General features: G+C 51.3%; 1 protein-coding gene across 2 annotated transcripts; it reads right to left on the bottom strand.

The window, feature by feature from the left end:
* Positions 1–1,547: 1,547 nt before the first annotated feature.
* Positions 1,548–19,947, bottom strand: STRIP1 (striatin interacting protein 1). Of its 2 annotated transcripts, XM_082431248.1 has the most exons (21): positions 19,721–19,947; positions 17,184–17,253; positions 16,364–16,438; positions 15,762–15,896; positions 15,544–15,664; positions 14,694–14,762; positions 13,588–13,694; positions 13,352–13,479; positions 11,913–12,095; positions 11,306–11,523; positions 9,926–9,991; positions 9,761–9,824; positions 8,553–8,624; positions 7,990–8,064; positions 7,695–7,792; positions 6,273–6,399; positions 5,960–6,060; positions 5,134–5,200; positions 4,487–4,591; positions 3,636–3,840; positions 1,548–2,446 (listed from the first exon to the last, which is right to left on the bottom strand). In XM_082431248.1, exons 1-21 carry the CDS (start codon positions 19,898–19,900, stop codon positions 2,199–2,201), a joined length of 2,514 nt encoding a protein of 837 aa, XP_082287374.1. In that variant the 5' UTR covers positions 19,901–19,947; the 3' UTR covers positions 1,548–2,198. The 2 variants fall into 2 exon arrangements, with proteins under 2 accessions (XP_082287374.1, XP_082287375.1); XM_082431249.1 differs by lacking the exon at positions 11,913–12,095.
* Positions 19,948–20,759: the final 812 nt, after the last annotated feature.

A 20,759-nucleotide genomic window follows, 5' to 3' on the forward strand; every position in this document is an offset into this window, starting at 1 on the left:
GGCCCCCAAGGTATGCCGGCAGGGCCGATGCTCCAGAGATATTCCTGTACAAAGACCAGGCTTCAAACAGCCTATCTGCCCAGAGCACACTCTGGGGCCATGGTAAGGCACTTCCCCTCCTGGGCCAGCCCCTGGGCCCACAGAGGCAGGATCCACCTGCCCGAGCTTTACAGCCCTTGCAGCTTTGATATTCTGTGTTCTTTTTGCACAGATTTATATAGAGATATTTACAGACATTTGCAAACCAAGAGGGAAAATGGTACCTCTAGTTAAGGTGAAGCTTCAGAGAAGCTTCAGAGGAGAGATTTGGGGAAATCAAAAAATGGGAAGGAGGTCAAAGCCTCAGCCAGACGGCTTCAGTAAGCCAGGCTACGTGGTCAAACAAGAATGTGAAAATCCAACTTACTCAAACTGCCACCTCAAGATACGTACTTCCTATTGACCCTAGTAAGAAACAGCAGAGAATCCACTGTGCACACATAAATTGTGTCAAAGTCCCTTGTCCTGTGCAAGTTACTTTGTGGCAAAGGCCAATCACAGGGACTTGCCATCTCCTAGGCTGTGTGACTTACATACGGAGCACACTGCTGGCTCCCACCCGGCTGCTCATAATCACACTGGCGCATAACGGCCTGTCCTAGAAGCCCAGCTCAGGGCCTGGACTGAGGCTCAGCGGACGCGTACTGAAAGGAAGAGCCAACAAAGGGGAGATTTCCCCCAGAATACGTTTCTTTTCTTAGTCAAGACCCTTTGGAGACTTAAAGCCCCCTCTAGGTGGCCTACAGGTAAGATAAGGGAACTTTAAGCAATTCCTAAAAGGGAACACTCCTTTTCTCAGCATCAGAATGGTAAGATCCTCAGAAGCAGAGCCTCAAGATCGAGCAAGGTGGAGGCAGACATGTCCAGGGATCTGAAGGCCAGATGCAGGCTCCGGAAGCCTCAAACTGACACCGACCACAAAGGTGTTCGTTGCTTCTCCCTCAGCCACGCGGGCTCCTGGGCCTCCCGACACTCCCTTTCCCAGGACTCCTGATGGTCTGCTTCCCCAGCCTCTGGGCACTTAAGTTTCCTCTCAGTTCCCATCTGCCCCAGTGAGGGTCCAGCACAGTCGACCCCCTCTCTGACCTGGCCCCTCCCTCCCTAATACTGAGATTGGTTTGGCTGAGTCCAGCTCAGGGGTGTGATCCAGAGAAACCTGGGGCACCTACTGTAATACCTCTAACCCAGGGGTGCAGACAACTTACAGCTCCAGCAACCCAGAGCCCTGGGGCTGGGAGCCCTGGAGCAAAACCAGACTGATGTAGGGAAAGAACACTTGGGGTAAGTGCCAACTCCCCCTCCCCTTCCCCCTCAGATGAGAAAGGTGGGCAGCTTGGCAGGGACAAGGGGGTGACCTATCAATGCTGGCAAGAAAACTCTCTTTCTAGACCTGGAGGAGATATTCAGGGGCCATATTTCCTGCAGACAAGGCAATGGGCATTGTTTTTGCTTCCTTTTAATGTAAACAGAATACACAAACACATTAAAAACCCCAACATGACACAAGAGAACACACGCAGATTCATATATATTTACAGAAACTTGCACACCAAGAAAAAAAAAATGGCACCTCTGGTTAAGGGAAGCTTCTCTTCCTGTCCCAACCCCATCCAAAACCAAACTGCTGAGGCAGCTGCAGGAGCCTCTGCAATTGCTTCTGGATGAAACTTAGCAAGAGGCTGGAATGACATCAGAAACCCCCCAAAGCAAAACCAAGATTCTGACTTTCTGGCCTGGCTCTAATCCTAAGCCCTCCTCTTTGGCAAGCTGACATGCCAAGGATTTGTGTGTCTCAGGAAGAGTCAGCATGACCCCTGAAATTCAGATGCAGCGGGTTCCCAGCCCATCCCAGGTTTTCCCAGCCTTCGGTGGAATGACAAATGAGCTGCAACCAACTATGTCCAAGAGAGGAGGGCGCGGAGGAGTGAAGGAAGAGAGGATCCCAAGCAGAGAGATGACCGCTCCCGAGCAGGACGCTGGGAATCAATGAGAGGTCAGATGCAGACTCCCCAGCCAGCCCAGCGCTGGCTGGGAAGGGCACAGTGGGGCTGTGCTGCCACCTGGAGGGGGATGGGAGCACTGCAGCAAGGAACCAGGACAGCCCCTGGGGTACCTGGAGATCACCCCTTCTTTCAGTTTCAGTCTCTTGCCCAGGAGCCTCACTGCAGCAGCTCTTCCCAGGAAATGGGCTTGGAGAAGACCTCCCTTTCTAACCAGAGGTCATAGTTCATCTGGAAGTCCTCAGGGAGGTCCACCCGCTGGCCCAGGACACTTTGCAGGCAGTTGTCCACAGGCAGGAAGTCGGGGTTGCTGTGGACCCGGTCGTACCGCCGGGCGTTGAAGCGCTCGATGTTGGCACGGAGGGCACACTCCTCTGCCTGGAAGTCCCAAGGCCGGGCATCAAGATCTAGGACAAAGCAGGAAGCCATGGTTAGGAGCCAAGCCCTTGTGGCAGCTCCCCTGGGGTTCACTGCAGCTTAGGGCCACGCCGGCCTGGGCTTGGAATGTTGATTGTCAACCAGGAGCAGGAAACCTCCAAGCCCCATCCTCGGGAAAACTGACAGGACTTCTTTCCTAGACACACAGGTAAGTCAGGTCAAAGGCGAAAAGCCAGAGCTACGGAGAAAGAGGCTACACTGCAGTTTATGTGGATCCAGTGAGGGGAAAGCCAGGGGTACAACATGCTTCTCTCAAAGTCATGCTCTCCCTGGCTCTCTGGGATCAGAGGCAGGAACCTGCAGATCCCCTCATTTGCTTGTTCTCTCAGTTCCCTGACCAGGTGCCGTGGGCCACCTTGGCTCTGCAGAAATTCAGGGCGTTGGGAGTGCAGATGCAGCCATATGGTCCTGGTGCTGCGGCCAGGAATTGTAAGGGTGCGGTAGCATGCTCAGGGGACACCGGGAAGACCCACTCTGCCAGGGAGGCCAAGGTGGGGAGGGGAGGAACACATGCAGATACGGAACAATTAGGGGGTACGGGGAGGTACCCTGCCGGGAGAGAGTACAAAACTGGGGGAAAGCATGGCCAATGTGCACTGACTGTGCCCAGAGCCCTAGGTGTGATGGAAGCTGGGCTGAGGGGAAGCTGGAACAGATTAGATGAGGACAGGGAGGGACAAAGTGTGGGCCTTAAATACGTTAAGAGTTTGGCACTAATTCTTAGGGAAATCAGAAGCCAATGAAGGATTTTACTCAGGGAGGTACCACCACTGGATCTGCATTTTAAAAAGATCACTACAGCAAAGTCTGAGGCACTGATGGAGAGAAAGGAACTGGCAGGGAATCCATCAGGAGCTGTGAGAATTTCAGTGACCAGAACCACGGCAGCTGCAGGGGGGAGAGAGGACGAGAGGACAGAGAGAGTCTTGTGACAATTTCTGGAAAAGGAGAGGGGAGGCACAGAGAGGAATGGGTATGATCACAGATGCCAAGCCTGGCAGCTTCTCCAAGTCCTTCCCAGGGCTCCCATCCTGATGCTACAGAAGCAGGAGCTGGGCTCTTCCAGGTTAGTCAGAGGGAAGCTTAGAGGGAAAGCTGTCACCTCCCCGCGCCCCTCCACCCCCGCCCCGCCCTGCCCTGCCTCGTGGGGAGCCTCACCATTGCCATAAGCCCAGTCGTCGTTCAGCCGATGCCGCACCTTCTGGTAGATGGCAGACATCGTCTTCATGTTGCTCTTTCGCCACTGCCGCCCCAGATACTTGGTCTGCACCTTGAGCAGCTTCAGCACGTAGAGCTGCATCATGGCCTGTTTCACCTTCAGGGCCCGCTTCAAGATGGGGGCTGACTTGAACACCACCAGCATCTGGGAAGGGTTACAAGGGAGGCCCACGTTGAGGGCAGAAATAAATGCCTGCACCACCACCATGCTGCTATCCCTTCTGGGGTTAAGGACAGGGTGACCAACTGTTGCAGTTTTCCCCAGACTGAAGGGTTTCCTGGGACTTGGGACACTTCCACTGCTAAAACCAGGAGAGTCCCAGGCAAAGCTGGATGGTTGGTCATCCTAATTATGGGTCATTCTGGAATCTGAAGAAAGCTATGAATTCCTTCACCAGAAATATCCCTATGTGCACATATACACAATTTCAGAGGATTCATGGACCTCCCCACCCCAAAGGTATCCACAGACTCAGGGTTAAGGAGACTCTCAGAACCTTGGTGGAGAACCAGTGGAGATTAAGAGGATACAGAAAATTCCTTCTATATATGTAGATTTGTTTCAGCGCATGACTGAGCCTCTTCCAGCTTCCAGTTCAACTCATCAAGGCACCAGAGATCAGCCCTTAAAATGCAAGGATGTGGCTATAGGAAAGTTAGGTGAGAAGGATGCGGCTGCAGCAGCAAGCCCACCCTGGGGACCCCTGGCCTCCAACGTGAAGGGGACCGGACAGCGGGTGGCACGCTGCTCTGAGCTCCAAGATTCATGCCTGCTGACCGCGCTGACTCACCATCGTCCTCGAATGCTTCCATTTGGTCAGCTTGTTCAAGATCCGAAGCAGATTAATACAAGAAAAGAGGTTCCTCCAGCAAAACTGGTTATTGTCACCTGCTTCCTACAGGGAAAACCCAGGAACAATCATCTCCTGCACAGCTGCAGGTGCTCCGCAGTCTCTAAGGCCCTCCCATCTGTGACGTCAGCACTGCTCGGTCTCTCCACGCGTGTACCAGAAACCCCCTCCTCCCCTCAGCCCAGGGGGACCTCCATCCCAGAAGCTGGCAGAGGGTAAGGGGTGCTCCCTAGAACTTTCCTGCAGGAAACATGGAGCATGATATTGGGGGCTGTGGCCTTGGCCCCCACTACCTGGGGCACCCATGCTCCCTCAGAGCTGTGGCGCCAGAGGGAAACAACTCGACCAGGTGAGCTCTGGGTCGGCAGCACCTGAAGACCACACTTCTGAAATAAGCCCTAAATCCAAATCTTCCCACTCTGCAAGGTCCGCCCCTCAGCCCTTCTATGCAATTACAGTGCTTCAAAAGCCAGGCACTCAACAGTGACCGCACCTGTGAAGAACCTCTACCCCTGTGAGGGGGAGGCAGGCTCTCCACCACAACCCTCACACCAAAGGGACCGCCGGGGAAGAGGCTAGCTACTCACCAGACTCTCGGCAGTCAGCTCTGGCAGCTCATGCACCACGCACTGAGGGTAGTCTAGGACAGAGATGCTGCACAGGGCAAGAGAACCCAGGCACACACCCTGAGCAAGGGCTGGGGTCTGGAGGAGCAGACGCTGGCTCCTGGCCTGCCTCCCTCACTCGTCGGCGCAGAAGCAGTAACCGACCTTGTCCGCACCACCCCAGTTTCCCCAGCTCTAAGACGGGGAAATGCCTGCTACTAGTGAACTCGTAAGATCCCTCTGTAGCCAGAGACAAGCTCGTAATCTTGTAAGGGGTGGAGAGAGCACATTATCCCTCACAACAATAAATCTGGAGCGGGGGGCGGACTTCTCAAGGCAATTAATTTATGCCAAGCCCCCACTGGAGACTGTGTCTGGCTAACAGCTCAGCTTGTGGTGTATCACACTGAGGAGCCATCAATGTCAAGTGCAGCTGGCGCCAGGTGATGGGGTGGGGACAAGACATTACAGTGCACCGGGCCAAACTCCTTTGAGAGCAAGCGCCCAGCCAGTCTCCTCAAAAAAAAAAAAAAGGGCACAGAAGGGCAGTGAGGGCAGTATTGGAGCCCAGGATGAGAACCCTCCCATCCAGGCAAAGACAGACTGAGTCACCTGTCACTACTAGACTAGCTAGACTCAGGTTTGACAAACTGGCATTCTCTATAGGCAGGGACCATGTCTCATTCATCTTTGGGCCCTATGCCTGGCAGAGCACTGGCTTGTGCTGAACGGGCTCAGTGGGAGAGGCCAGCTGGGAGCCCTGCCATCTGGCCATACCCACCCCTTCCTGATCCCTGGTCCTTATCACCTGTTCTTGGCAGTGATGTAAGACATAATGTTTTGATTGAAGAATTTCAGGATCAAAGGGATGCAGTTGGCAAACACCAGGTGCTGTGCCATGTACTCAAACTGCAAGCAACGGGAAAAAATATAAGCATGCCCCGTGGGACCTCACCCTCCTTCCTCCAGTGATAAAAGGCCTTGGTTGGAGGACTGTGTCTTAGAACATTCATGCAGAGCTCAAGGAGGTTTGAAGGCCAAGGCCTCTGTTCTTTGGGGCTAGAGGAGCAGCACTGCCTGAGGCGCTCGCCCTGTGGACAGAAGGAAGGGGCTGCAGGTACCTGGTAGACGTGGTTCAACTTAAAGTGCTTGAGCAGCAGCAGCAGGACCGCAGAAATGGCCTTAACAATGACCTCTTTGTGGCGGTTCACATCCACTCCCAGCTTCATGCTCTGCAACACTGTGGTGCTAGAAGCACAATCACGCAGGTGGGCCCCCAGCAGGTGCAGCACCCTCCTCTCTGGTGGTCCCAGGAGAGATGGGATTCCTGAGCCTTCCCTGGGCAAAGCTCCCACCTCACCCCCACCCTACGGACATCTCAGAGGTTAGGCCCAGCTCCACCCACCCACCTTCCAAGCAATCTAGCTCAGCACAATTGATTTCTTCCTTGTGATGCCCCAAACACATTCTTAGCCTATTTCTCTGCTTTTCCTCCAAAAATGAACTTCTCATCTCAAGATCTCCCCTAAGCTTCTGCCACCATATGAACTTGTGTTCCTCAGAGTGTGTTCTGTGGAATACCAGTATATTGAGATGTTTCATATTATGGGGAAAAGGGGTTTTGGAGTCAGATAAATTTAGGAAGCATTTACTTAAATCAGTTTCTCGCAAATTTAGGAGCTCTCACTATTAATCTTTATAAGAGGAGATCAATATTTGACCGTGGAGTTTCCTAAGGACCATCACGATGGCCTGGTGCTCCATGACATTCCCTTTGGTGTTAGCCAACCCTGCCTCCTCCCTCACTTGGCTGTCACACCAGACGCAAGGGGCCCACCCACCAGGGAACTGGCCTCAGAGCTGGGTGGTACTGGTAGGCAGGCAGGAGATCAAGTGCCCAGGTCCTTCTCAAAGCACAACGTGATCTTGGTTTGTACTCTCACATCAAAAAGATGAGGTCAGTGCCCCAGGGAGGAAGAACCCCTAAGGATTTTACTATCACCCTGAGACATTCAAAAATATTCTGCATGCCAGTTCACTGGCAAATAGGAAAGAATCTACACCCAGCTCAGGTCCAGCTGTTGGCTGATTTTTGTCCAGAAGCTAAAACTGTATGTCCTGGATGTCCCAATCACATAGCTTTCAAGGGAGCCTTTGGGGAAATGTCAAACAGTCCGATTCATTTTATAGAGGAGGAAGTGACTTTCACCAATTCACTCAGATATTCACTCAGTGGCAGAGTCTACACTAGAATCCAGGCCAGCCAGATTAAGCCACCTCCCCAAGCAGTAAAACTAAATATTTCACCCAGTACGTTTTCTTTCTTCTGAGCCAGGAATACCCTAAACTTAATCTGCAGAGAAGCTGAGCCAAAACAACAGCAGCAGCAACAACAACAAAAACAAAGAATGACAACAGCAAACAAGCTAGCAAACAGTGGGACCAAAAGGCAAACACTTCCCCTTTCCCCTCTACCCTTCTGCCCCTGACCTGCTCCATTCCTAGGAACCATACACACTCAATACTCAAGACTTGATACTCACGGCATCTCCTCAGGCAGGACATCTGCTAGGATGTTGATTGAGTCCGTTTTGGCCTTTGAGGTGGGGGCTGCGGCCAGCAGGATCTTCAGCAGCGCAATCTGGGGAGGAGCAGACCATTCAGACGGCATGGGTGAGAGGGGCCAGGGGCAGCACTAGGCCCTGAGAGGTGGTCCTTCTGGAGGTGCTCAGGCAGCAGAAGGAGGGGTTAAAGGACACTGGCGGGCATGCTCTCAAGGCCAGCGTTGTCGGGAGGGGACCCCATGGCAGGTCGAGCACTCAGGAGAAGTGCACTCACCATGTACTGCGGCAGGCTGGGGAGCAAGCCTTGGTAGAGGGTTTCTGCAGGGACTTGCTCGACTTCCTCTTCTCCCTTTCAACAAAATGGGTACAATGGGTACAAATACAAAGCCCGGTCCTGACGATGCTCTCCTGAGCCAGCTTGCTGGTTGGCTGGAGGAGAATCTGTAAGTATGGATGTAAATGATGATAATGATAGCAAACCTTGAATAATACAACATGCCAGACACTTTACTTGTAAAAACACATTTAATCCTTACTACAACTCTATGGAGAAGGTACTATTGTCATTCCCATTTAACAGGCTAGGGAACGAAAGCAGAAGGAGAGCCAGTACCTTGCCTAGGTTGCCACCCACTAAGTGGTGGAGCCAGGATTCAGAGGAAGGTGGCTGGCCCAGAGTCTGTGCTCTTAAGCCCTGTTCCTGACACTCACCAGCCCTGCAGCGGAAGCCAGACTGGGAGCTTTTGGAGGGCAGGCCTGGGGCATTTTGCGGTCTAGGCCCAGCACAGTGCTGGGAACAGCTGGGATCCTGCGGACCGAGGAGGGCCTCCAACTCACCCCTGAGAGAGGAGAGCGAAGGTACTCCTCCTCCATCTGCGCCTGGACCTCTGCAATCGATGTGTACTTGTGCTGGAGAGAGAGGGAAAGAGGCGCTGGGGAAAACACCCCTCATTCTCTGGCCAAATGCCCACACCTGGCAAAGACCCCACACAATTTTCTTCAAACACCATCTTCTCAAAGAGCGCTAAGTCACCATACAGATCCCGAACTGAAATCCCAAACCTGAAATATTTTTCTAAGTGGGCACCTACCTCTTAAAACCAGTGTAAAAAAGCACACAATAGATCAGAAAAAAAAGCAAATTAAAGGAGAAAAGGGGGTTTTCAGACAGTGACAATGACAGGAGGAAAACAAAAGCAGAATCAAGCACCCAAGTACTCAGAATCAAGTACTCAAATGCTCAAAAAGCCCCTGCATGAAGCCCACTTGGTACTACACATTTCAAAAATGTATTTCAAAAACATATAAACATTTACGTTCCAGACATGCTATTAGGGGCCACACCTCTTCCCCACTCGTGCTGCTTCCTCCCAGGTGGAGGGACACGAGTGCACAGAGCACTCCTGGTCCCTCCCCGCCCCTCCCCCGCACTCACTCCTCCCCTCCCGGACTGGCGACTGGCGAGTACGGGAGGAGGAACAGGACAGTCTCAGCCCCTCTTTCTCTTCTCTCTTCAGAAAAAAGAAAAGCCTGTAAACTCTTCTGCTCCTTGACCAGGCTCAGCAGGGTTCTAGCACTGCCTGGTCTGGGTAGGCGAGTCTGCCTAACTCTGGAAGTGAGGCATCCGGACACCTACTGTTGTGTTCTCATGCCTCATTCTCCAATCACTCCATGGGCAATAAAGCTGGCATTTCAATCTCCCTCTGCCTACTCCCCTAACTCAACTGCCTTAGGACTTGGGCAAGGAAAAGGCAGGCTATTTACTAAGCCCCTTAAAACTCCAACTGTCAAGTAATATAATCTTTCATGAACCCCCACTAAGTGCCCAACAAAAGCTCAGTTAAAATAAGTAAAATGAAAAAAAAAAAAAAAAAAAGTAAAATGCATGAAAAACTGTTTTAAAGGATGCTGCCACTGTCCACCTATTCCTCCACCCCCAGTTCCTTCAGGCGGACAGATGTCTAAAAAGGCTTCTCCCAAAGGGCTGGTCTCACTTTACTCACTTGGGACCAACCTAGGCCAAAAGCTCACCCAAAGCCACCTACCTGCTTCAGAGTCTTGATGCTTTCGTGGATTGGCCTGGGCAGCCCCACCACTGTGTTCGTGTCACTGGAGAATAACAAAGGCCCTGTGTTAGGCCTGGGTCCCCAAACACCAAAGGCTGGGTGACCCCACTACCTTTCTTCAAAAGGAACTCGGATCACACTCACCTGCCCAGAGTGTAACCTATGAACTTGCTGCGGCTGGACTCAAGGAACACCTCGATGTCCTTCTCTCTGCCAAAGGAAAAGACTGCGGCTTTCTTAAATGTTATCTCAAGGCATCATAGTTAATAAAACACAGAAAACACAGAATGTCCAGAAACTGTGAAGCCAAAAGAAAAAGTCTCCCACAATTGTTTTTCTTTTTGGAAAAAAGAAAATAAAAAAACAAAGAACTGAAATCTTCAGACTATTTTAAGGTCCTTCATAATGCTGTTGGATCAATAATCTAAAAATGTATTATGTGTAACTAGTTTATTCATAAAATTAAGGTGATACATCAAACTTAAAAGCATACTTTATTCAGATATTAATAACAAGTTTGTCACAACAGAATTTCTCAGATATTTACAATTTTTACAATTAGAGCTATAAGCTACTGATTTTTTCATGAGTCACACTGTCCTGTCTCAGACAATCAGGCTAGCTTGCATTTTCTGATGACTTGTTTTGTATTCCCATCACAGATCACTGAAAACTGGGGCTTTAACCTGGATCAAGAAAATGACCCCTATATCTTTTCACATGTTCATCTATTTCTTAAGTTGGTGCCCTTTCAAACAGATACCATTTATATACATCCGGGAACCTTGACATCCACTGATTCACGCACATATATCTCAAACATCTTAATTATGGTTCTAAAGAAATTCTTCCTTAATCTATAACTTTCTGTCAAAAATCATACACAACCCCAGGGTGGGTGGAGATGGGTTCACTTAAATGTCCTTGTTTTAATTTTTTTCCATTCCCTTTCACTAGTATCACGTCCAATCAAGAGCTAACCCAGGGCTTCCCTGGTGGTGCAGTGGTTGAGAATCTGCCTGCCAATGCAGGGGACACGGGTTCGAGCCCTGGTCTGGGAAGATCCCACGTGCTGCGGAGCAACTAGGCCCGTGAGCCACAACTACTGAGCCTGTGCGTCTGGAGCCTGTGCTCCACAAGAGAGGCCACGACAGTGAGAGGCCCGCGCACTGCGATGAAGAGTGGCCCCCGCTCGCCGCAACTAGAGAAAGCCCTCGCACAGAAATGAAGACCCGACACAGCCAAAAATAAATAAATAAATTAATTAATTAATTAAAAAAAAAAAAAAAAAGAGCTAACCCACGTTACTGACTCAAGAGCCATATAAGGGCCTCTCTGTGCAAGGCCAGCACCCTGACACCCCCAGGGCCAGCACTGGGCACTTTAAGAGAGGCTCATCGCAGAGCCAAGGCCAGCATGGCCCTGCACAGGACCTCATGTGACAACTCAGGCCCGGTGCCAGGCGTGGGGATGTGACAACACTGGTTTCAGGAGCAAAGAGTGTTGCGGAGGTCTGAGACTCACCTGACCTTGGGAGCCCACGGGAGCCCCTTTGGGCAGGTAAGCCTGTCAGTCTGGGGGTGCTGCAGTGGGGGAGGCATCACCTCATCCCGCTCAAGGGGGAATGTCTCCCCCTCCAGACTGTTGTCGTCATCATTCTCCTCTTCCTCCTCTCGAGAGTCATCAGCCTTGTAGGGATCCCGCTCGTTGAAGGCATCCAAGTTGTCCTGCTTTATCAGAGCCTGAGAGCAGAGGGACGGGAGAGCAGACAAGAGCCAACTGACGAACTAGATGAAAAGGGGCACGGAGGCTCAAGAAGTGATCACACAGAAAGGTGGTAGGAAGAGAGCCATGAGCAGTGGAAAAACCTGAGAGGAAGTCAAGGTTGGGCCCAAGTGACAAAGCAGTCCTTGCCCAAGTCCCTCAAAAGTGCCACATTCTGAGTGCCCACTATAAACTGGGCCCTGGGCTGGGGACACAGTGTCCCTGCCCTAAAGGCATTCATTCTGACTTGCTGATCAGAGGGGACTTCAACAACCTTCCAACAACCTGGGGCGCATCCAGTGACTATGCCACTGCACCTGTGCACCCTGAGAACTCTCAGGAGTCGTAGGGACCTTGTCGCCCTCACCTTGTGCTCCCGACGGCCCCGTTTCTGCTGCTGCTCGATCAGGTCAGAGGCAGAGGCTGGCGGAGAGGCGGCCCTCATGTTGCGGATGACTTTGATGCTGTCCTCAGGCAGCGGGGGGAGGCCCAGGATGGCACGCTTCTCGGCCTTCATGCTCTGCAGCTCCTCAAAGCCGCCCAGCGTGCACTGTGTCACAGACAGGCGCGGAGCCGGGACAACATGTCCGTAAGCGGGTCCCTGTGTCAGGCTCAAAAGCATCTGTGACACCGTGACCCGTATCTTTACAGAGACCCACACAACCTCTGAACAAGGGACTGAATACACCCCCAGGAGAAATGAGCGACATCAGCATGGGGGAGGAGCAAAGGGGGCAAGGAGTGGAGACGCGCAGGCTGACTGAGCCTAGTGCAGAGGTACACCTAGCTCCGTGTGTACAACAGACCCTCGAGTGCGACAAAGGCCATCTGAAGAGCTTAACCCTTCAAGCTCCTAGAAAAGTAGGTGGGACTCAAATGCTTCAAAAGCTGTACATGCCAGTCTTTCAAAGCCAAATTGGGAATACACTGTTGGATGTTCAAATTAAAAAACAACAACAACAAAAAAAACCCACCTTCATCTAAACATCCCCCTAGAAGCAAAACCTCAGCAGCGTTCAGCAATTTTAGGCTGCTTAGTTTCACTGTTCCTGAGCAATTCAGCTTTCCTCTCTGGCTTCAGTGAGGCTTCCTGGGGAATCAACAGGCTTATCCCGCCAAGATCAAACGTGTAGCGCACTCTAAAGAGGCCTGACCTCACTGAGCCCTGGCTCCGCAGAGCTGGCCCCTTCTGAAAGAGGGGAAGGCGAGTCTCAGGAAGAGCAGGAGTCCAGACTCCAGCTCCGCTGTCTTCCCAGGTCGTTCCTCCTGGAGGGAAGGGCTCCTGGTTTGGCCTGGGTCTGGCTGCTGACAATGGCTCCCAAGCCAAGGGTGCTAGCCAGCCCACTCTCCTGGACCCACCCCTTCACTAGCTAGAAAAAGAGTCAGCTTTCACACCATACCCTGAGGAAAATGTAGGCACAAGTCTCACTCTTTCTTCTTTCAAGTGACATCTGACTGAGGGGGCCCCAATTATACCAGCTCTAATTTTGCCTCAAATCACTTTAAAACTCCAGGTTCAAGAGCGGCTTGCCTGGAGAGACGTGTCCTATGACTGCAGAAAACAGCTTCCAGGAACCAGGGAGCCAACAATCTATTCTGATTCAAAGGCCAAGCCCCCTTTGGCTGCAGTGAGGCCAAAGTGACACTTCTTTTGTCATCGCCTTTCAGGAATCTTCTTTCAGAATTTTTTTTTAACCGAAGCAGTTATATATTCATATAATTCAATATTCAAAAGGATATACAGTGACAACTCTCCCTCCTGCCCTGTCCCCTAGCACGGGAATTCCCCTTCAAGGACGCACTCACCAGTACTGTCTTCCAGAGCAGCAAGAGAACCTTCTTCATGGGGAAGTGAGGGGCATGGCCGCTGCAAAATTTGGTCACCATCCCAAATAGCATGATGGCAAATGGCTCGCTGTTGTACAGAGGGGAACCTGGGGTACACAAAGGTATCAGGACCACAGGCAGGAACAGGACCCTCCCAAAGCCCTCCAGCCTCAATTCCCAGGCAGGGCCTCAAGCCAGGATCCCCAGAGTCCTACCCAGCTCAGCCCTGAAGGTCTGTCGCATTGTCCTCCATTCGGCCTTATCACCCTCACATTCCTGGTGAACGGTCTCCACAATCAGGTACATGATGTTTAGCAAGACCCTGGCGACAAGAGCCAGCTATAATGAAGCAGGATGGGGGGGTCAAGGGAGCACCCCCGGCCTCCTCACATCCCACACGACACGAGAAAGGCCTGCGCACCAAGGCTGGCTGCGGGGGAGGGCTGTAATGTAGGAAAACTAAAAACTCGAGAGTCCCACAGCGCACCTTGCGGTGCTTCCTTCTCTGTGTCTGGTGCTAAGGTTGGGACCAGATCGTCTTCCATTTCTAGCAAAGTGCTTGCTCAAAGCAGGTGCTTAATAAGTGGCTGCTGAATGGATGGATATGAACAAGAATGGCCAAAAGCATTTACTACCCTAAGCTTCCCGGAATGAGAAAAACACAGAGGCAGGCGTGAGCTATGGAAGCCAGTGTTGGATGAGATAAAGCAGTGGATGATCAAGGTGAGAGCAAGGAAGTGTTTACCATGACGGAGGGGAAATCAGGAGCGAGCAGGGCGATGGCCAGGGACCCTAACTACAGTGGGGAACACCACCAACATCTAACCTGAAAACTTCCACATTCACAAAAAGAGTCAGATTCTAATCCTCACAAAAATGGGAAGGTGATCTTGTTGTTTAGCAGTTGCTATTACTTCCAGCACAGCCAGGAAACGTCATGAAGTTGTCAGGACTAACCCCACACAGACAGGCATCAAGCTGTGCACGGAAAGGCAGAAGCAGAAGGAGCCACCTCATGTGCTTTGTCCAAATACAAAATGCCACTCCACCAGGTTTCCCAGCAGCAGTGTGGGCAGGAGGCCACATTTCACTGTGGCTCTATTAAGCATCTTCACCCTGGATTTCCGCTGGGAGTCTCAACCCAGGGCCCCACCTAGGGAGAGCCCTCAGTAGGGCCTACTGATCACATTGAGTCCATCACGCCTGCAAATTAGAGGGTGAGCACACACAGCGAGGAAACCCAAAGGTACCCGCCCATGCCCTGCCCTGCCCTCGCTCTCCAGCTAGAGCTCAGGGAGTCCAGGCTTGCTGCTCGCCTCACCTCAGGTCTGTGCTATCAGCCAGGGAGATGGCCGGCTTCCTCACCGCACTGCTGCAGGCGGCACTGTTGCTGCAGGAGAGATGCGAGAGTCAGTGCCTTCCCCCAGGAAGGAAGAGAAGTGGCTCCCCCGACAAGTGCCGCCCAACAGGGGGATAAAACCCTATGCTATGCGCTTAGATTGCAGAAGAACCCACAGGACCCAGAGGGTAAGGACTCAAGCCCGAGACCAGACTGCCAAGGTTTGAACCTTGGCTCTAACACTTACTAGTTATGTGCCCTTGGGCACTCAACTTCTCGGTGCCATAGTTTCCTCATCTGCAAAATAGGGACGGTAATAGCAGCTAATTCATTAACATGAATTAGTACATGTAGTGTCCTTAGAACAATGCCTGGGACATATAAGCACGCAATGAGTGCTTTTATTATTGATGGTGTTTTCCTCAGATGAGCAGCAGCTGACCTGTCCACCAAACAAAGGACTAGTGGAGACACAGGCTAGAGCAGGCTTTGTTTGAGCCCATGTGTCAGACTTGTGCCTAGTCTCCTGCTCAGGGGAAACTTGCGGTCAAAACACAATGGAGTCTGAAGGTTCAAAATGAGAAGGCTTTTTTATTTTTCTGAGGGGCACTGTGGGCCTGGGCAGGAGCTGCAGTGTCTGGCGAGCTCTCTGGTGTTAGCGGGCTGCGAGGCCCCTCACTGGTCTTCAACGTTTGGGTGAGCATCTCCCGTTATTCAACCTGGCTGGTTAGAACAGAACCCCATGTGGCGCATATAACCCTCTGAAAACCAGTTCTGCAAGCTCTGTCCCTCCGCCGCCCTTTCCCTACTTCAGCCCCTCAGAAGAACTCACTCTATTTCCATGTTCAGAAGCTCCACCAAAGCGTTGAATGTGCCCACCTCCAGGAGCAGAAAGATGTTGTAGCGCATCCAGGACTGCACCTCTGCCTCCGAGCTACACTCCCCGAAGGTGCCTGCAAACACAGGGCACAGCTCACTGAGCCCCTGTCCATATCTGACTGGGCAGCATCACTGAAGTGGGTGCCGGGGTCCCTGGGTGTCCACTCAGACCTTGGGCAACGTAGAGAATCGCTCGAGCCACCTTCAGCCTCTTCTCCCTGGCAGTGACCTCCAAGCCGTCCAGGAGCCTCATAGCGTGGGTGCGGTGCTGGCTGGCGTCCAGCTCAGTCCACTTCTTATCTGTCACTGCCGGGCAAGAGACAACTTACACTGGAGCCCAAAAAATCCTCACCGTGGGGCGGACACCATGTTAACCCATCAAATTCAGGACTGCCACAGAACCAGAACACTCAGGAAGATAAATTACTCTCTATATAAGGGATGAGGTCACACTGCTGCCCTATGAATTTGAATTTCCAGACTGAAACACTGCTGCCCTATGAATTTGAATTTCCAGACTGAAACACTGCTTTTTTGGGTGCAATTTTAATCACATAAAGTTTTTTCCCCCCAATACTCACATTCTGAAAAGGCCCCACCAGAGTACCTGCAAGCCCACCCTAAATGTCACATCTGGCCTTGAATAATCATGGTTGAGCAGGTTTCTTAGGCCACTCCAGGATGACTTAGGTCATTCAGATGACTAAGAGAAGCCCCGCAGAGCTCTCATGATGCAAGCTGAAAGAGCCAAGAAGAGGGGGGAATCGTCTCACCGTGCATCCGGAAGTCCTCCTCAAAGCATTTTCGATTCATCAGGAATTCTGGCCCTTCTGTATAGCTGTAAAGCTCTGTCAAGAACAAAGTGTCATCATCTCCTTGTCCACGTCCTACAGCAGGTGTCACATGTAGCAGAGAAGGTATGCTTCTAGGCCCAGCTCTGTCCCTGAGTAACAGTGACTCCTGGACTCTGCTGTCTAATTACTAACGGGGTCTTAGTGCTCTGATGTGCACAAAGGAGAGAATGCTGACTTCCCTTGCAGCCGATAACCAGATGCCAGTTAGGCATAAAGCCAGGCATTTCCAGTCCGACGTGCATCAACCCCACCATGCCATGCCAGAGGCTGACCGCCACCGTGAACGTGTGTCTGTCAAGTGGCTTGAGAATAGGGCCTGTGCTATGGAGGCATGAGAATCAGCTCAGGCTGACTTCATATTACACGTGAGCAGCAGTGGCAGCGACAGATGGGCACAGGTGCAGGCACACTTGCTGGCACTCCTCAGGACCCCTGCTCTAGGAGAGACCACTGTCAGGGGGATTGCATATGGCCAAGGAACATCAGTGTCCACACTGGGACTGGGCCACAGCCAAGTAAGCTGATCATGCAGAGACACTTCATAAAAGTAAAGGACAAGCCGAAGTTATGAGATACAAAGGGCTTGAATCCAATAATTAACATGTTTTACATATACACATCACTACTAGGACTATCTAGGGGGAAAAAATGAACTCCAAAATGACACTCACTCCTAATTTTATTAAAGACCAATAAGGAAAAAAAGCACCCTCCAATAATAGGAAGGCCTGTGCTTTACCTGAGAGCTCTGCAGCCCACTTGTCTGTGTCAGCGTACTCAAACTCCAGGTCTGGAGACTCGGAATAGCCCTGTTGAGAAAAGGAGAGTTATGCAAAAGATCACTGTGTTTTCTAAAGGAACAAACACATATGCTTCCAGAGACACTGTTGTGTTACAGGACGTCCTTGCCTCCACTTTTCTGATGTTGTATCGCAGTATTTTGTCTCCTGGGAAGTTCAGGTCTCCCTAACAAGCCCTCTCAGAGCACCTTGCACTGCTCCTTCACAGCACTTATCATAATTCATAATCATATATGCGCATGTGTATCTGTTTAGTGTCTGCCTCTCCATGAGACTGCCAAGTTTCCTGAGAGTGAGAATTTTGTCCATTTTGCTCACCAATGATTCCACAATGCCCAGCACACTACTTGGCATGAATGACTAAATGAATGAATAGCTTATACTCAAATAAATACTTGTTGGATGAATGAACACTAAAGCTTCCATGTTTTCTGTGCAGTGAAATGACCATTCCACATGGTGCTAAGATTTTGGAAGCCTCATTTCTTTCTGGCTAGTGGGCTATCAATAGCTCAGAACAAAATGAGTATTGACACCCTCGGCCTTCCTGCCCTTCTCTCAAATTTCAGTGAGAACTGACAGAGAAGGCAGCGGCTGAACAGAAATGGGTTCCCTCCCACACAGAGGAGAGACTATGACAAAGAGAATCTTTTTACTGCTGGGGATAGGTGAGTACTGAGAACGCACCATCTTGGAAGCCTTGTTCTGGGAAAAGAGAAGAGGCGAAGAGAAAGGTAGTCCTCGAACTTAATTACAATTTACTTGGGAAGACAAAGACCACCCACAAAATGATACAACATACCCACAAACAGTGAATAACATGAAGAACTCTACTCCTCATTCGACTCAACAGAGTGCACACTTTCATAAGTTCCTGAGCTTCAGTTTCTTCATTTATGGAATGAGGATGACAGAAATCTATCTTGAAGGTTTTTAAGAACTAATCAAAACTGTGTAGCACACAGTGGATGCTCATCAAATATCTGCCTCCCTGTCCTGCAGGCATTCCTCATGCTCCCAGCCTACTGATTTCAGCTATGACTCAAAAAAGAGCCACATCAGTATCTGTAAGAAAACAGATTTAAGCAGGTCTCTCAGCTTAAATGTGTTCTCTGACTGACCTTCCACGTGTTGGGTCTATATAGAAATTAAAGGGCAGAAAGAGCAAGTGCATTTAATGGCCACTTAGGAAACTTTTTAACTATTTTAGAACTAGGACTCCCCTCATGATGAAAGTGGATTCACCCCTACCACTTTCATAATCCTCCATACTTGAAAAATTATTAAGAAGTCGCCACTGACGTGCAATAAGCCCACCATGCAAGGGCTACTAAAAAGTCAGTTTCATTGCTTTTTCAAATAATTCACTTCAAGCTCAAAGTGTATCTGATTGGAACTTGCCAAATTTTGATGTTTTATCAGAGGTTTGCTCTTGCCAACAAAAACCCAAAAGCTTGAGAGGAACTGATTTCACATGTCTAAAGACGGCATCATCACTCTTTGGTATGACCTGGTACATTATGTCTGGACAATGAGGAATTCCCTCTCATTAATAAGCACCTGACTGCTAATCAGCCTCGGAGTCCTCTCAGGTGAAGAAAACCTCACAGTAAGTGCTCTGGGAACATGGTGATTAAGAAGCCCTAAAGCGCTGCGACGTGCGTGTCTTCATTCATGAATTCTACAACGGAGGCAGTGGGAGTAATTCTTTAACTCGGGGTGAGGTGACTAGTCAGCTCCAGACTACTGTGTCTCCGGAATGGGAGGAACAGCCCACTAGCAAGAGAAGAGGGATGCTGAGCCCTAACGCATGTTTAATATATATTTCTAATCTTTCACAGTTCAGCATCGGGCGCACTGGGCACACCAACCACCGGGCACTGTCAAACCGTGGCCTGAACCCGCAGCGGCTAAGGTCAGAGAGAACAGGACTGCTCCCCCTCCTACTCTCGCAACCTCGAGGCGCACAGTGTATACTATTAGTGCTAATTAGCTCCGTCCGTCTTCCAGGTGCCTTCCCAACCCTCGCCAGTCCCTTCCCTGCCCACACACGCTGTCCGCCGCGGAACCCACGCGACCAGAAGCCGGAGATGACTAGGGGGTCTGGGGGTGCAGCCGCCCCGCCATCTGGAGCGCACGCAGACCACTGACTCTTCACCCCTGAACTGAGGCAGGGGGCGGATTCCCCAGGGGCTGGGACCCGGAGGTCACGCTCACAGCCCCGGCCGCAGAGGAGCGAACGAGCGGACACCGGCTCGGGGAGGATCTCCTGGGCTGCGAAGCTCCGGGAGCGGACCCCGCCTTCACGCCTCCGGCCTCGGGGAATGCCAGCCTTGCTTCCTGCTCTTTTCGCTGTAAATGACAACTCCCCTGCCGAACCCTCCGGGAAACCCAGCCTGGACCCGAAAGTGGCCCCGGGCCCGGACCCTCCGCCGCCGCCTGCCTGGTGTTAGCCTCGCCCCCCGAAGCTCCTGACCTCCGAGTCTTTGCGCTGGTTGCGGTTGAACTCTCGGGCTTTGCCCCCGGGCAGGAGGCTCCCAGCGGTCCGCGGTGCCCCAGCAGGAGGCTGCGCCGTTGCGGGCGGCGGAGGTGGCGGCGGCTGGGGCTGCTTGTTGTTCATGATCAGCAGGCCGGGACTGCCGACCGCCGGCTCCATCTTGGCTGCTCCACACCCCCGGCTCAATTCACAGACTGTAGCGGTGATGCAACTCTCGCGTGATTTCCTCCTGGAACGTTCCCTGGTCGCCATATTAAGTGTGGCGGCAAGCGGCAGAGCCATCTTGGCTGCCCAACACCTCGCGAGATTTCCTCTGTGGACTCTAGTCCTTCTACGTCTTTTTAGTTTCTACCCTGTTTCTTTTCCAGTTTAGAGGTCGTTTTATCTGTGAAGGTTCCCTTAGCCCCTTCAGTCAGTTTAGTGCCCCTCCCCTTCCTTTAACATTGCTTTGCACTTGTCACTTTTACAGCCCTGTCGGGGGTATTGTAGTGAACAAAATGGACACGATCCCAGTCTTCACGAAGATTACATTCACGTGGGGGCGATGTGGGAAACAAATGAGTAAATCAATGAAACAATTACAGTTTTAACATTAATTAATCATTCATTCAACAAACATTTAATGAACGCCTCCTAGGCTCCAGGCAGCGCGATAGAATGGGGGACAAAATCAAGTTCCTGCACTAATGGTACATAACATAGAGCCTAGTGGGAGAGACAGACAATGCGGTCACAATTAGACAAATAAGTGCTGAGAAGAAATGAAAAGAAGTGTAAGGGATTGGAAGGTGACAGTGATGGGGGCGGGGGAGGTGCGGCAGGGCTATATTAGATAGGCTGCTCAGGGAAGGCAGGCCTGAGAGTGCGATTTTGAATGAGTTCTCAAGTGAGGGAGAGCCACACCAAGATCCATGGAAGCAACACAGGCAGAAGGACCAGCTAACAGCAGAAGCTCCGAGGAGCTGTGGCAGGAACTGAGTGAGCCAGGGGAAGAATAGTAGGAGATGAGGGCCATGTA

The sequence above is a fragment of the Balaenoptera physalus genome, assembly GCF_965194825.1.
Source record: "Balaenoptera physalus genome assembly, chromosome: 1".
Taxonomy (NCBI): Eukaryota; Metazoa; Chordata; class Mammalia; order Artiodactyla; family Balaenopteridae; genus Balaenoptera; species Balaenoptera physalus.